The 16,466-nt window shown below is 43.6% G+C and overlaps 1 protein-coding gene across 3 annotated transcripts in view; it reads right to left on the reverse strand.

Moving 5' to 3' along the window:
* The window catches only part of LOC112455029 (protein vein), a 318,859-nt gene extending 305,853 nt beyond the window's left edge, over positions 1-13,006 (reverse strand). For 2 of the 3 annotated variants that reach the window (XM_025016714.1, XM_025016713.1), the window contains exon 1: positions 11,717-13,005. In XM_025016714.1, coding sequence (XP_024872482.1) covers positions 11,717-12,887 — 1,171 coding nt within the window. In that variant the 5' untranslated portion in view covers positions 12,888-13,005. Of the gene's footprint in view, positions 1-11,716 lie in introns of all 3 variants that reach the window. The other variant, XM_025016712.1, reaches the window with a different exon arrangement.
* Positions 13,007-16,466: the final 3,460 nt, after the last annotated feature.

The raw sequence follows: 16,466 nt of genomic DNA on the forward strand, positions 1-16,466 counted from the left end.
CTCTCTCTCTCTCTCTCTCTCTCTCTCTCTCTCTCTCTCTCTCTCTCGCACACACGCACACACATGGAATTAAATTAATGCCGATTAATTATTAATCCTCCGAGATCTAACTATTAGTATTGATGATACGGGTATTAAAGGTTAGATAAATTTAAACGATCGGGAACGCTTTACATAATTGTTAGTTTTTAAATATCACTGATGAAAATGAATGAACAATGCTGTGAAAAATCAATAAATTATTGCACGTGTTTATTGAGTCTCATTTTATCTTCTGATTAATAAATTAATTTACTTTTTCTGTATACTGGTTCTCGGATTGATATTTTTACTTTGTTATAAAAAATACTATTACGTTAGTATGATATTGTAAAGATCAAATTGATTACCAATATACTCTAAAAAGTTTTGAAATGCAACTAGGTTAAAATAAGAGCATGATTACTATGCATGAAATTTGTTTCAGGCAGTAGTATTGATTTTCACATTCCAATACAACCAAGCAGCCTTAACTTCTAAAAAAAAATCCATGCTAAAATTTCTATCAAATTTTTAGTAAGATTTCAATGAAATCGAACTTTTTTTTAAATGGTAAAAATGCTAAATGAAATTCACACAAATATATACAAAAATTGTTATCATCAATCCGCGTTTTTCTAATTTCCTTATAAAATATTTCGGTGATTATAATTAGCACGAAATTTCCACACGCGCGTACACTAAGGATTAACTCAAAATTCATTCAAAGAGTTTGCCTAAACTGTTGTTTAGGCATTTTCGAATTATAAACAAATTAATATGCCAAAAGCGTGTGCAACGGTTATATGCTGGCTCATATAACGCATTAATTTAATATAAATCCTCGCATCAGATCGTGCGATAGAGCGTCTCCGATTGCACAGATACCCACGTGAATCCATAAATCAAACAGATCTCGAAATCGATTTCCGCGTAATAACATTTTAGCAAAAGATCACGATTTAAATCATCGATTAATTAATTTAATAATTGTAGGTATGACGCAGGAGATAATGACAACGGTAACAATAATAACTGCGACGAAATGATTATTGTAATCGACAATGTGTATATCGTATTGTTGATTACGATTCAACTATATACAAACCGATTTCAAACAGCATTATCCACTTAAATTATGACAACTGATACGAAACGCGATCAGATCTATTTTTCACATAAATGTTTGCCTCCCGAAAATACATGCCTGACCTCGTTTGATGTTAGTAAAAATTGATTTATTTCTGTACACATATTTATAATATTTCTTCGCATCGGTCAGCATAAACACTCTTCTAAATTATTCTATGATATATCATGATTTATTTTATTTATTTGGATTTTATTAATATAATATACTGTATATATTTCTGGTATAGTCTTAATGTAATATCCTGATTATTCTATTTTAATTTAATGTGTATCTTAAAAATATTTCCTCACTTTCTTAAGATAAATTTTTAATCACAATTATTTTTCACTAAATTGTTTTTACGTAATACATATTTCTGTTACCTATTAATAATATGTATATGTTTTTAATTAAAACATTCCTGCACTTTATTGTACATAATAATTACATTTAATATCAATCTTTTTCGTATCCACAGTCACTATATACTTCCGCTGTTGTGATGCGCGATAAGATTGCGTGTGTGCGCCGATCGATCGCTCACCGATCCACACAACTCTCGAGCGGTTCGAACGATCTTCGGTAGATCTCTCGGCGTGTTTATGCTCGGCGTTGGATCGGCGACCGCCCAGCAGTCTACCCAGTCGCCCCGCGCGCCGGCACGGTGTATACACACACCACACGTGTGGTCCCCCACCAGAGAGAGGGAAACGCGACGGTGTCCGGCCGTCCCACCTCACGCGCCTTCACCTGCGGGCCCACCGGCGTATGCGTGCCGGACTGCGTGCGAGCGTCCAGAGAGAGTATATAGAGTGTGTACCTGTAGGTTCTCTCTCTTCCCTCTCCTCCTCTCTCTCTCTCTCTCTCTCTCTCTCTCGCACACACACACACACACACACACACACACACACTCCGTGTATGGACACAGGGCCGTACGTGCTCTGGATACGTACGTGCCGATTTCCTCCCTCCCCCTGCCTGCGGACCCAGAATGGCATAGCCGAGTGCACCTTATCCCGCTGACTGGCTCGCATGATGCGACCCAATCTGATGTGTCCGTTTGGCTCCCGAGCTCTACTATTCCCGTTAATGTTAAATCGCTGAATGTACCTCCTCGCCGTTACGTCCCCTTTTCTCGCTCGTAAAATTTAGAATATATTTCTAAACGCGAATACAATAGCCAGAGGCTAACCGGTGAGAAAATTTTTAATGCATAAGATCAAAGCGCTAATAGAAATAAAATCTGGATTTATTGGAAAAATTTTTTCAAGTTTCGAATAAAATGAAGAGACACGATCGAGACAAAAATTCATACAAATTATAGATGATTTATACGTTATCTAGAATGTCTAGGTACTCTAGATACATTATTTCTTTACCTCGCAGCAACGTTAATTCGAAGAAACAGATTCCTTCGTTGTAAATTCGACGACACGATTTACAAATATCGCACACGCTCATCTTAAATAAAAGCCACTTTATCCCGTTTAGCTTATAACCGTGACGACCGTCTCGTACGTGGATATTTTTCCGATATCGGATCGTCCGATATTATCTGTCAGAATATGCACAGGAATAGCAGCGGTGTTTTTCAAATGGACGCGGCGTGTTCGATTCTCGAAGCTAGCCGATGCGGATCAAGATGCGATCCTCTTTTTAAATCGGCCGAAAGTGTCACGATGACGATGACGATGACGACAACGATACAGGCGCCATTATCGAGATACTCTCAGCTATTTACCCGAAGCACCGTTGCACCGTTGCGGCTTGCAGGCCGTACGACGTGCTCGCCGTCCTACATACGGGCCGCGTGTCGAACGCGACGATAATTGGCATCAATTAATATCGATAGTAATTCGCCGCCGGGGCCGTAGAATCTGCGCGGCCGCGCATCAACTCGCATCAAGCGATCGGCGAGTCGATCGAGGTCCGACGGCGAACCAGTAGTTAAGGTCAGAGCGACACGTGTTCCGCGAGATTTTACGACGTATCGACGCGTTCGCATAACGCCGTATCAAGTACCCTATTACGAAAATAGACACGACGCGACATGAACAATCACGATCGTGATCCGATGTGTTGAGACTTTAACGAAATGATACGGTAAAAGGAATCATTATTAATAGAATTACGTCAATATCGCGGCCGTTTCTTTCAAAGCTATTAGAGATACGCGATAAATTTAAAAAATGTGACAATTATTACTGAATCAAGATTCAAGTTACTCATTTCTAACACTATATAAAAATGAATTATAGTTATTAGCACAAAGATTTTTAGCAAATTATATTTCTAAAATATATAATGTAGTCGTATCATAAATGTTAGATGACTTAATGCATTAACAGAAATTTAGCTTGAATTTTGACCATTATGCCATTGCAACAAGGCCGAAAATCTCTGGCACCACATGGGATTATAAAAAAAAAAAACATTGTCACGTACATATCCTCGTAAGTTCGCAATCGCGAAAGTTCAGCTTAAAATTTTCGCGGGATTCGAGCGGCGGTAGCTCAGCTGGCAGAATTTTGTGCAAGAGTTCTTACCACGGTACTAGGGACGGAATTCGTTCAAAGTTTAATTCAAATCGGTCGACGGTATTCCACGAAACTGGCGCGTTTGCGGACGATAGAGCGCGAACGTAGACGGTGAGCTCTGGTCGAAAGTGCGAAAGCGGTCACGAAGAATGTAGGAAATGACGTACACATAGCCGGTAATTTGTTTCCGGAAACTCGGAATATCAGCCTGATTGCCCGGTCGGCACGCGCGTTTCATTTTACGCATTACGAGGACACGCAAAGGCGACAGTTTTGAGGGATCGCTCGGTTTGTACGGCCAACGAGCTTGCAACGCTTCTCTAAGCGATGAAAAATGGGGTCGCCAAGAACTGCAAATATACGACGTATGTACAGATGATATTTAATTTCGTCTAGCATATACGTCTGCAAAAGCGATATAATAAGTTTAGAACCATCATGTATGTGGATTTTTGCGATAAAAAAATTTCAATTTTGAAAGGATTCTTTTTAGCAAAAATACTGTAAAAATACCACAATATGACAAAGCTACATTTTTAGAGCAGTATTTCCATTAATAAGAAATCATGTAAATCAGGATAAAACAGAATTTATCTCGAGTATTCGAAATATTCAGCTGGCTTTGTAGATTGTAAAATAAAACATAAAATAAAACGTTTGTCATATATATAAAATAATAAAGCGCTATGATAATTGATCAGTTACGGTCCAAGAAACACATAGCGCATATCAAGTGCACTCATTTTCAGGCACATATTGTGGCGTGCATTAACAAAATTGTGCCGCGTTCAGCTCGGCGAGACTAAGTTTGCATCCAAGTGATATGCTTAATTCGCAACATAATGCACATGCTAATTCATTTACGTAAGCTCCCGCCTAACTCGGAATCCCTTATGGCGACTTTGTATTTTGCAGCTACTCGGCAAAATGGCAGAAAGCGATCTCACGGTTACAAAAGAAAACGCGCAAAGAGCACGAACGACGCGAGCAGCGATATACGTGGATAAGCATGCACTTCTTCTAAACGAACCTACCCAGAAACATAGTTTCGATATAATGCAAATTGTATGGCTACGGATTACCAGACAGATTTACCCTACAGTTTTCTGTCGAGACATCGTAATCCGTTCGTGATCGACGCGGGTCCGCTCTGCTTAAGCATTTTAAAAAAATTATTCACATTTTTATGAAAAAGCGAGATGATGATTACCAGCGAATCACATGCGAACTCTCTTACGAGTCACTACGTAAGAATGCTTTATCGCAACCCTGTACATTACCGTAATGGATAGCGTGGGATAGCTAATCAAGATTGCATACGCGTATAAGTATATTGAACGTGGTTGACACACGCGGTGTACGTATACAGTTATTCGCGACTAGAAAAATTGCAGAAAGTGCTCGTATAATAGCCGTATAATAGAAGAAGGTATAGATTGACCCTTGGTCCACTAAAGTGGGTGGAAAAGTATAAAGATAAAAGGAAAGAAAACATCAAAGTACAAAGATAAAAGGAAAAAAACGATCGGAAAGATGGAACAGAGAGAAGAGAGGAGCAATGTAGGCTATCGCGATATTCTCGATGCTCTCCTTCGATTCTCTTTATGTCTCCTTCTCTGGTTCGTTTTACGCCGCTTGGGTATAAACTAACAGAATGTAAGAACGAGTTTCCGATTAAGGCCTTATAATTGACGTCTCCAAGCCTTCTTCCTCTTCCCTTGGTTTAATCACCGCCAACTGGAGAAGGAACTCTCGAGGACCCGCTCTTACAGATCACGGATCAACGAACCGTCACCGAACATCATAGAATCTCATATTTTACGTTCTGCGTGTCTCCCGATACTATATTAGGTTTTTCTTCCTTCTGCAATCGCTCATTGCTTGAGAATATATTACTTTGCATATATGTTATTTTCATCTTAAATAAAAACTGAGTATGTGATAAATGATGAAAGGTTAACTTATATAATACTTTATGTGATAAATTCTTTCAGCATCACGGATTCAACAGAAAATTATCTGACATAATCTACTGGATATAAATGTATCATAAAAGTCACATGAAATTTTCGTTGGGATATTTTAATAATTTGGTACGATATAACGTACTGTGTATATTACTAATATATAAGTGTAGAGATTCTAATTAATGTACGCTCTACTGTACAACGTAACTTTACTTACTATACTGTAACTTCTTAATATAGTTACTCTGAAATTTCGGAAACGCATCGCGATCCCGATCGATACTAATGACTGCGTTACTAATTAACCCTTTCTTGAAAAAAAAAAAAAAAAATCGGCACCGCGTCAATACGGTCTATCGCTTCGCCGCGACTCACTCGTAATTAGTGCGCCGGCTAATTAGCGCGTTGCACAATTACGAGGCGCCGTTCATCGGAGAGGGCATGTATCCCTCTCGGAAAAAGAGCCCGAGCTAATTATTTCATCACGACAATTCGGCGAGATTGTTAAGTTTATTAAGATTGGGGGAGCGCCGTCGAAGATCCGATTACCCTCCGCCGCACTTGCACGTGATAAATCTACTTAACGAAGTACACGGAGCAGGAAAGTACGCGGATACCGTGCAGGGCTGAAACTCTCATGTAGCCTTGATCGAATATGACTTGTGCATTTTCAAGAAAATCTATACCTACTTTTCTCTTGTCATTATCGCTGCAATTATTATTATATTAATTTCGTCAAGATAATCAGTACAAAAGGAAATTTTTTTTTTAGGGTTGCCTTCCTGTGGAGCTTCGAGAGACGCGGGACCTCAAACAACAATCCCCTAAACACACGAGCCGTGCCAGCCCTGTGTCTGCTTTTCGACGTCTCCTCTTATATCCTGTCACGATCTTCGGAAAACGATAATGGGATAAGTCGCGAAAACTTTCGATCCGCCGTCGAGATGGATGTAATACACGCGCACGGAGCAGGTAGGCGCTAAGCAAACGAGCGCAACAGTTATGAACTCTTGAGGACGAGCGATGGAGACGAGGACGACGAAGACGAACGATGGAAACGTTAACGACACGACGGTGGATAATACCAGCTGGTAGTTTCCGAGCACGTCAAAGGACCCCCGTGCACGTTTTCTCACCGGAATTCGCTTATCTTCGCCGAAACTTGGATAAGCGATCGGTCCTGAGGCGTTGTTCCGGCGACAGTTACGCTGGACTGATTAAAACGGCGTTTGTGAAAATCGATATGTCGCGATAATCACGAGACGTCGTTTCACAACACCGTCCCTAACTGTCATGTACTTCGTCTTAATACCTAAGATCTATGTTTATGGTTCTGTATTTCTCCTGGAAATCAGCCATGCCGATGCGATACGTATTAACAAATGAGTCCCGGAAATTAATTCGCGATGTTACATTCGTAATTGCGAATTCAACTAAAAAATTTAGAGGAAAATGGCTTTGAGATAGTTGATAGTTCTGAAGATCAGTGCTCGCGGAATTTTTAAAGTTTGAACGTGAACAACTGAAATAAGTTTCGTTTATCGCTTGAACTTCGTGTCAATCGATTTCTTCCCAGACTAATTATGGCCGATATTCATATAGTCAGGTCTTATATTTAAGATCGTCTTAAGTTTATCTTTAGCTGCTGAACGATCTTTATTAGATGCTCGTTTCATTGGCTACGGAGTATCTAAAGATAAACGTAAGACAATCTTATATATAAAATCTTATATATATAAGATCTATGAATACCGGTCTATGTATTATTTGCCTATCGATATTCTATATATAATTCACATCGTAAAACTTATTTCCGTTTGTTGTGATATTATTTTACACTAGTCGAAGCGAGATATAGTATGCTAAAGTGGTAACGTCTAATACAGCGATTGTAAAACTATCCGTATTGCATTCGCATTACGAATTTAGGTCGATAGCGTGACTGTCCATAAATAAAAGTTAATTTGTGTTGAGGTAAATTGCAGTAAAATAAAATAAAGCTGGATTATTTGTATTAATTACTGGTGTTATTTGCAACGATAGCATGATATAATTTTCATTTAAATAAAATAATATGGTATACTTTTAAAGTTTTTTTTCTATATTTTGCGATTATATCAACAAAAGTATTTTTTTCATTTTTTCCAAAATTTTTTCAGTAAAGATTTGATAGCTAAATTATTTTAAATTAAAGATTAGATGAAACAATTGAAATGCAAATACACTATATAAATCATCGAGAATTACCAGGAATGATGTTAGCAATTTAATCATGCATTATTGCGTGCACCGGTATTACGCAATTATTTAACTAGTTGCACAAATTGTTGGTTAATGGTTTGCCTCTTGCGTAATTGTAATAATCAAGGATTTCTGAAAGAATAATTATTTGCCAGCTTATGCTGTCCTAGCTTTTGTTACCCGAATTTTTATTAAAATTCTAGGGCAAGTATCGATCAGATCGAATTATTGTAATGAACATGAAATGCTTCCAATGTATTTTCTATATGATATTTACGATTACTACTGTCTTTATGCAAGTTTCGTATCGATTACGCCAATAACTGTTTTATCAAGAGCTAATCTATTAAAGATTAAAACGTTAAAAATGAAAAGCTATTTCTGTTAAGAAATAATTGATAAGTGCAAATGTGCTAAAGAATATATATATCGAATCATTAAAATAAAAAATCATACAAAAATTTCAATGAATTTTTCTTTAACAAAATTCATTGAAGACTGTACAATAAGACTGATATATAATTAATTTACAATTCGTACAAAAAGCTCTTTATTTGGATTCAGTTTCTCACTAGCGAATAAATAATGATTTGAAATAGATTAGTACTTATTTGTTAAAACAGAAATAAAATAGCAATCAACCAAATAGAGAAATAGGAACGAGATGCCGATTAAGTATACTAACGTTTTTTTTCCAAGTAATCTCTTCTAACTTCTAACCGTGTAACATCCAACAGTTTCCAGCAAGTCATCCAACAGGCAAAAAAAAACAATCTCAAATTGGTCGAGAAAGTCAGCGCAAATGTCTCGGACACCTTGTATATAGAGTAGTACTAGCTACGCGAAGTGGCCGCTTAACTATCACGTGTCATTATAATGCCTCTTATTCCGTTAACGTTAGAGATCGAGCGCGTGCGCCTCGCTCGCCCGCTCGCTCGTTCCGACCTGTCTGTCGTCGTCGCGATTACGCGCCACTTGTTAACTGTTAAGGACAGGTGGAACCGACGCGCGCGCTCACGATTACCGCTTACGTTCCGTCACGACACACGAAGTTCAAGATAAGAAGAAAATTTGCAAGCCTGCGACACCGATCCCGTCATCCTCCAATGCCCGCGCGGAATTTGTCGTACCGCCGGCGGCTTTCTACTTTTCCGCGCCGAGCGTTTAAGGTAAATCAAATCAGATCGTTCCTTACTCGTGTCTCAATTGCACCGGCGATTTCTACAAGACGTTGAAATTTTCAACGTTTAATGTGGAAAAGAACCTTTTGCGAACTAATCCATTTTCATCTCGATCCTTTAGCCGCAACAATGTAAAGCGTGCTTATTCACACAGTTTAAGAAAATTTGTTAAATTCGAATTATATTAATTTGATATTTGTACAGAATATGAAAAAGTAATTCAGACATTATAACGGTGATGTTTATGATTCATCAAAAATCACATTTTAAAAACTTTAAACAAAATATCCATTCTTAATTTCTAGTTGCTGAAAATTATCTTTAATTAAGAATCCTAGTGAAATAACTTTAGGTAAACATATAACCAAAAGCTGAAATACATGTGCACGATTAAATTTCCTCTCGGTGTCATTTACAGAGATCTCATGGAGCGTGTCTGTCGGAGAGGGAACATGACCCTGTTCCATCATTCGTCACGTTCGGCGCGATAGATCGACCGCGGAAGGTCGTCAAGCGGTAAAGTCATCCGGCAGTGATCCATGTGCAGCCACCAAAATGAGGTGGGAGCCAATGGTCTCGAGATCGCGCGGAGAGGTGGAAGCGCATTGAACCGACGCCGGCAGCAAATTGGACCACCTTCAAAAATTCACCGCTCGTTAAGCACCGACGCGAGACGCGAGCGACGTAACGCGACGCGATGATCGGCGAGGGCGACGTCGCGCATCGCTAATCGGCGATTACGAAGCGTCCGCACGCGAGCGAAACGCTAGGATGCGGTATATGTATATCTCGGCGGCGCACGAGAGATTCGGTATACGAGGCGACGCGACGCGGATTCGCGGACTTACGTGGCGGGTTAAATATAAGCGCGACGCACGGCGTCCCGACGTTCGCGCCTCTCTTCCACGTAGGCGTCATATAGGTAGTCGCAACGAGATAATCCGAATGCTTGGACACTCCGTGGAAGATTACGCTGTCCTTGAAATTCGCGGAAGTGCGAAAAATGATATTTGTTGTGTAATTTAAAACGACTCTTCGTCGCTGCTCTCGTGAAGCTGGCCTTTGTAACAACATTACGATCTTCCCGAGATTAGACATGAATTTTGTAAAACGATTTCATATTATTGGATACTATATTATGTAAACGTCAGGTTATCAAAGTATCATGATTGAAGATATTCGAAGATGTATGTTATAAATTCTATATGATCTCAATCTTTAATATCTCAATCTTGCTTGCTGTAAATTTCCAATGATTCCGATGTTGAATATATATATATGTGAGAATTGATTTAAAACACGGATACCTCGTACCACCAAAAGAAATTAAACCGTATTACAGCAATACCGCGAAGGTTTTATAAATTTATTTTGACCTAATAAAAATGACATTTGAGAGTCGAATAAATAAATTTTGCTAAATTTCCGTAGAATTTTTTTGTAAGAGTTTATGCTTTTAATTAACCATCAAAATATGTTTCCTAAATTAATAAAAGTTAGTACTGAATTTAAGCGTAAAATGTGCCTGCACATCCGTGCTATATCACGCGCGAATTAAAATATTCACGTGCGTTTACATAAGTTAGCTGCCATATTGCCGAGCTGTCTGTAAAAGGGAAATATGTACACGCGCCTGTTGGAGCATCCCTCTCCATATTAACAATATTGCCGCGCTATATCCCGAAATTGATCGAGAATTCTACATCGGCGACGCGTTTCAACTAAAAAAACTATCAGGCAGAGTATATCGAGCTCGATCGTGCCCTCGAGTCATCGCAAATCGATCGGAGCGGTAGCTCTGCGACGAACAATTATCGGGAACAAGTGAGATATCACGCGGTATGCTCCTGTTTATTCGGACCCGAACGCCCTTAGGGATGTTAAATTCTTTCACGTGCTCAAATATGCAACGGATTTATTGGCGTATTTTACAGATCGATATTCGCTGTCGAAAATCGTGCTAATAATTCATGCTTCGGTATTTCGAAACTAAGTAGGTAATTAAAGCCTTTAATTATGATTTTAAAACGAAATTTGAAATTAATCGAGTTTAAGAGACCGCGACTTTGTTATTAGCCTATTACAGTCAAACACATTTTTTCATTATAAGCATAAAATATGCAAGTCTTTATCTCTTTACATTAAAGAAAAATATTAAAAATTTTCAACAAGAAGCACGTAGCACGATACGATAAAAAGTTTTGCATAAATTAAATACACACATTCGTCAATTTATGTTCACAAGCATAGTATAATGCGCGGTAAATTTATTTCTAGCAATTTCATCTTTTATCTTTTAAGAGAAGATGTCTGGTTAAATTAATGTTGTAATAAAAAACTTAAAGAGACGTAAAAAAGTGCAACAAGTGCCACAATAAAAAAGTTCAGAGAAACTTATTTCTCTCTAAACAATATTCAGTCATTTGTGAAGAAATTGTACGAGACATTCTGTTTTATATTCATTTCGTCATAAATATTTTAATAAATTCTCCACATTCACACTATTAATTATTATCAGCTGCAGTTTGGAGCAAAATGGTACTCTCGCTTTTCTTTACGTCGAACTTTCGAACATTTTCTATCAGCACGCATCCGATCGACTAATCAGGGATTATAGATCGCATAATTTTTAGGACTCACCGTAATCCGGTCGAACGACAGCTTGGACGACTTGTTCGTTCTTCTTGTTTCGGATCACCGGCTCGCCGAGGATCGTGAAGTTTCTGGGTCCCACGCGATTCACAAACACTAGATACACTTTGCCCCTTTTAATATTGGCTCGCACCACACCACTCAGATTATCGCGCTGTTGCTGCTTGTTGCCCTTGTTGCCGGCCTCGTGGCTGTTGCACACGGTCGACTTGCCAGGCACCAATTTGTCGCGGAAATGCAGCCGCACGCTGTCGTTCTTCTGCAACGGCTGAAAGCCCGGCTGGCTCTTGTATACCTGCTTCACCTCGAAGGTCACCGCGTAGTTCAGGCCGGGCTTCCTCCGCGAGGACATGCTGCGAGCCTTGCCCTCGAACACGGTGGGCGCCAGGTAGGCCCGATTGCCCACGTCGACATCGGGACACCAATTCTGACCGCGGCAGCCCCGGTCCTTGTTTCTGCAACGGCGCCGCTGCTCGCGCGGCGAGTCCGCCCTGGTGCGGTTCTTTGGTCTCTGCTTCGTCGATCTGGCGATCCGCGGCCGCTGCATCGACGACTCCGCCGGTGTCGACACGACCATCGCCGGGGGATACGCAAGGGGTGCCTGCGTCGAGGAGTGACGGGGCGCGCGAGTCAGACCGGAATCGTTTATCTCCGGGTGAAAGACGCCGCGTAATCCGCGCGTCTCCGGCGTCTCGACGGCGGGGAGGGTGTCCTTCGCGAGGTCCTCCGGTCGGCCCTCGGGATCCGGCGCGATCCGCCGAGTTCCAGGATCCACCTCGGGCGACGTCGCGCCACGTGTCGTGAAGTAATACGCGATCTGTCGCGCGTCGCTCTCCGACGATCGTTCCCCATCTCTGAAGGGGTCCTCTTCGAGACTCACCAAGCTGAAATCGAGGTCGCGACGAACGGGACGAATTTCGGACGACGAGGGTCCCGACGGGCGTGCCTGAATTCCTCCTCGCGACTCGCGGTACCCCGTAACGTCGGCCTCGTCCACCACGCTTATCGACAGCGGACGATAATGCCTCGCCTCGGTGATGCTTGTCGTCGCCCGGGACGTTTTCCCGAGGGTGTCCCGAATGGCGGGGGGTGCCGCAGCGAGCGCGAGTGCGCCCCACCAGCCGCTTAAGAACCCGGCCAAAAGCAGAGGCGCCCACATTATCCAACCTGATTAGCTGATGTGATCGGGGGTGAGGTCGAGACACCTCGGTCACCCCGACTCCGCACAGTGGCACGCGCTTCTCGCCCCCCTCCTCCTCCTCCTCCGCCTCCGCCTCCTCGAGCCTCGGGGAGCGTGCCCGCTTTGCGCCGATGCATCTGGACGGTTTCTTGTCCTATGTTAACCGAGTTCCCGTTCCCCGTGATCTTCCTCGTTGTTTCCCCCCTCGCGATTAGTCACCCGCGGCGACTCGATTCACGATGTCTCGTCCCGCTCGCCAAATGGCTGGAATCGCGGTTGTCGTCGTCTTCCTCTTCCGGATTCGAATTCCCTCACGAGGTGTTGTACCACCGGTAGCGAAACGTCGGGGTTTCTTCCATATTCCTCTTCATCCTACGCGACACTATTCTCCTCATCCTCAAGGTTGGCGAGAGCAGCCGTGGCGAGCCGCACCATGCGGCCGCTTCTCTCTCTCTCTCCTTATCCTCGCGTCTTCCACTCTCTCCACGGGAAGATATCGTATTATCGCAGATGATCCCGTCCGGCGGCTGCGACGATCGCGGACGCGACAACCAGCATGGATCTCTCATAGGTCGTGATCATTATGACGCGCGATCGGCACGATCATCCTGCTCCGACTTGAATCGGGGCCTCGTCGATCGTTTACGTCGCGAGCCCCGACTTCTTTCACGATCTCCGATATCTTGACAGTCGGCGAACCGGAGTGACGAGTATAGTCGCTCTCTCTAGTCCACGTGCTCGCTCGCGTTCGCAGGCAGACGGAACTGATCGACCTCGCAGCAGGAAACACCCGCGACCGTCCGATCCGTCAGCGACATCGAGTCGTGCGGAATTCCGCGATTGTCTCGTCAACCCCTCGCGCGAGACTCGGTGTCGCGTTCCGAGGCGGGAAAAGTGAGAAAGAGAGAGAGAAAAAGAGAGAGAGAGGGAGAGAGGGAGCGGGACACGGTGGCCAAAACGAAAGATTCTCACAACGGAGGCAAAAACGGGAATACGAAAACGGCAACGGCGGTGGCGACGACGACGACGACGACGACGACGACGACGATGAAGAGAGTGTTGGTTTCCTCTCTGATCAGCCGAGACACTATTTAAATATACCCACGAGACGACCGCTCCTCTCTCGACCGTGTACGGCCACCCGCACGCTCGCTCGCGCACTACACTCCTCGGCCCGACGCTTCACCACTCTTGCGCACGTACGATACCGTTTTTCGGCACGGGGGCCACCCTTGCCGGATCCGCGTGACAACGAAGAGGGAGGAGGTTGACGAGGGAAAGAGACGAGTGCGAGTAATTAGGAACCGTTGCCACTCGCGCGCTATCACGCTCTCCCCGTGCTCCGTTTTCGCAAATTTTTTTTCTCTCTTTCTCTCTTTCTTTCTCTTCTTCCCTTCCCCCCCTGTTCCTTTCTCTCTTCTTTTTCCGTCTATCTCCCTCTCTCTCTCGCGCGCGCGCGCGAGAAACCGCTTCCTCACGCGCGGAGATGGTCGCGCGCCGCGGCCTCCGTGCAGGATCGTCGACGACGGGTGATCGGGTCGCGTGTGCTGTCGCACGCGGCATACACACACGAGGGCGCCTCGCGTGTCACGCGTGTCCGCGAGAGACCGGTGGAAGGGGAGAGAGAACGTCGGTGGCCCCGCGTCGGGCGCGCGCGACGGTTCAAATTAGACTGAGCGGCCCGCTCGCGCAGGCCGAGGCCGGCCACAGCGCCAGCGGCGCCTGGCGGACGCCGGTCGAGGCTTGCGCGCGCACCGCGGCCCGCGCGCGAGTGAGACGGAGCGACGCGGTGGACGGAGCGACGACGGGACCTTTAAGAACCTGTATAACAACGACCTAACAACCGAAGGAACCGCACGCGTGATCCTCCCGTGGTCCGTCTCTCGCGCTCCCTTTCTCTCTTTCTCTCTCTCTCCGTCTCTCTTCCCCGCGAGTTCCGTCGCCATCTCTCTCTGTCCCTCGCGCTACATCTTTTCTCTCTCTCGCGCTCTTGCCGTCTTCGCCGTCTTCCCCGAGAAAGAGAGAGGCGACGCTCTTTATCTCTCGCATTCGGTCGTACTCCTTACTTGTGTGTACGGCTGTTCGTCATCTTTTAAATTGTGTTCGGAGATGCTCTCTTCTTCTTCATCTTCCTCCTCCTCCTCCTCCTCGTTCTCTTCTTTTCTCGGGTTCTTCTCCCTCTTTTCTTCTTTTACGTCGTCTTCATCTTCTCGCCGTCTTCTGCCTCCGCGCCGCGCGCCGGGACGCCCGCCGTTCCTCTTCGCCTCGCGCGAGCTGGCGAACGTCATCGGACTACCGAAAATAAAGTCTTCCTCCGCTTTCCCGTCCTCTCTCGTCTCTCGCTCCCTCTCTTTCACGCCACTTCCGAGTCGAATATATACGCGCGCGAGCGAAGAGGCTTTATAAGTGCGAGGCGCGCGCGAGAGGGACGCGAAAAGGAGCGCCTCGCACCAAAAGGAACTCTAGCCTCTCCTTCTCCGTCTCCCTCTCGCTCCCGCTCGTTTCCACTCTTTCTGCCCCGCCGTCTGTCTCGAGCACTGCCAATCAAACGGTCCTCCATGAGAGTCGGCCTCTTAAACGGATAGTTTTTCACGCTCGCCGCGTGACAGATTAATCCCGGGCTAAATGGCGACACTTAAGCGCGCCCCGCGCACCGTAATTAACGCCGCAGCGACGCGCTCGTCTACTTTTTGCACTTTCCCGCGCGCGCGCGGGAACCCGCGCTCTCGGACCCTACCGAATTCAAACGATCCGTCCTGCGGCGAGGATATTATCCCGCGACCCGTCAACGCGTAGTTATTTGGATACGTTCTTAGGTCAATTGGAAAGACTACGTTAATTTTTCGTTTCTCATCTCAGATCTTCTTGGCGATACTTCATTAAATTCTTAACTTGGAGAGCCTTTTAATTAAAACGCCCTCACGTTGCCCCTATTTAAACGAAAGCGATTTAATTATATTCCGCACAGCCAGGTATGCAGAAACGCAATGAGATTTTACATCGTACGCTTAAGTCGTGTAGCGGCCTTGTTTCGCGAATAATAATTTCGCGAAACAATTTTGAGCTCGAAGGTCCGCGTTTTTCTTTTATGTACGTACAGATAACGCACACGATTATTGACATTTCAATTTATTTCGTTTGTACGGAGATATCTGGGACAGTTAAGTAGATTTGTCTAGTCGACTAGTAATAACATTATAGGATAGTTAAAAGGTAGCTGCCACACAGAGTCGTAATATTTTTTCGACTAATAAAATAGATACGGTATACGATATAATTGGTCATCATTGATGTAAAAGTCAAATGGGTACGGATAACAAATGAACGCACGTGATTTATGTCGGGTAGATTTAGTTTTATGTCCGATATTTATTTTTTATCGTGCCAATTTCTTGTATTTACTCCGACAAGATTAATATCGTTCTTTCCAATCCTAGCTTCGCATTATAGTTACAAATTGTTTCGAGCGATTCAGCAATTATTTTTGAATATAATAAAAATGTTGCTTTTTTTTGGTCAATATATTAGCAAAAATTTTGTTCTACTCTCGTTTAAAAT

The sequence above is a fragment of the Temnothorax curvispinosus genome, unplaced genomic scaffold (assembly GCF_003070985.1).
Source record: "Temnothorax curvispinosus isolate PA1 unplaced genomic scaffold, ASM307098v1 QBEX01005665.1, whole genome shotgun sequence".
NCBI lineage: Eukaryota > Metazoa > Arthropoda > Insecta > Hymenoptera > Formicidae > Temnothorax > Temnothorax curvispinosus.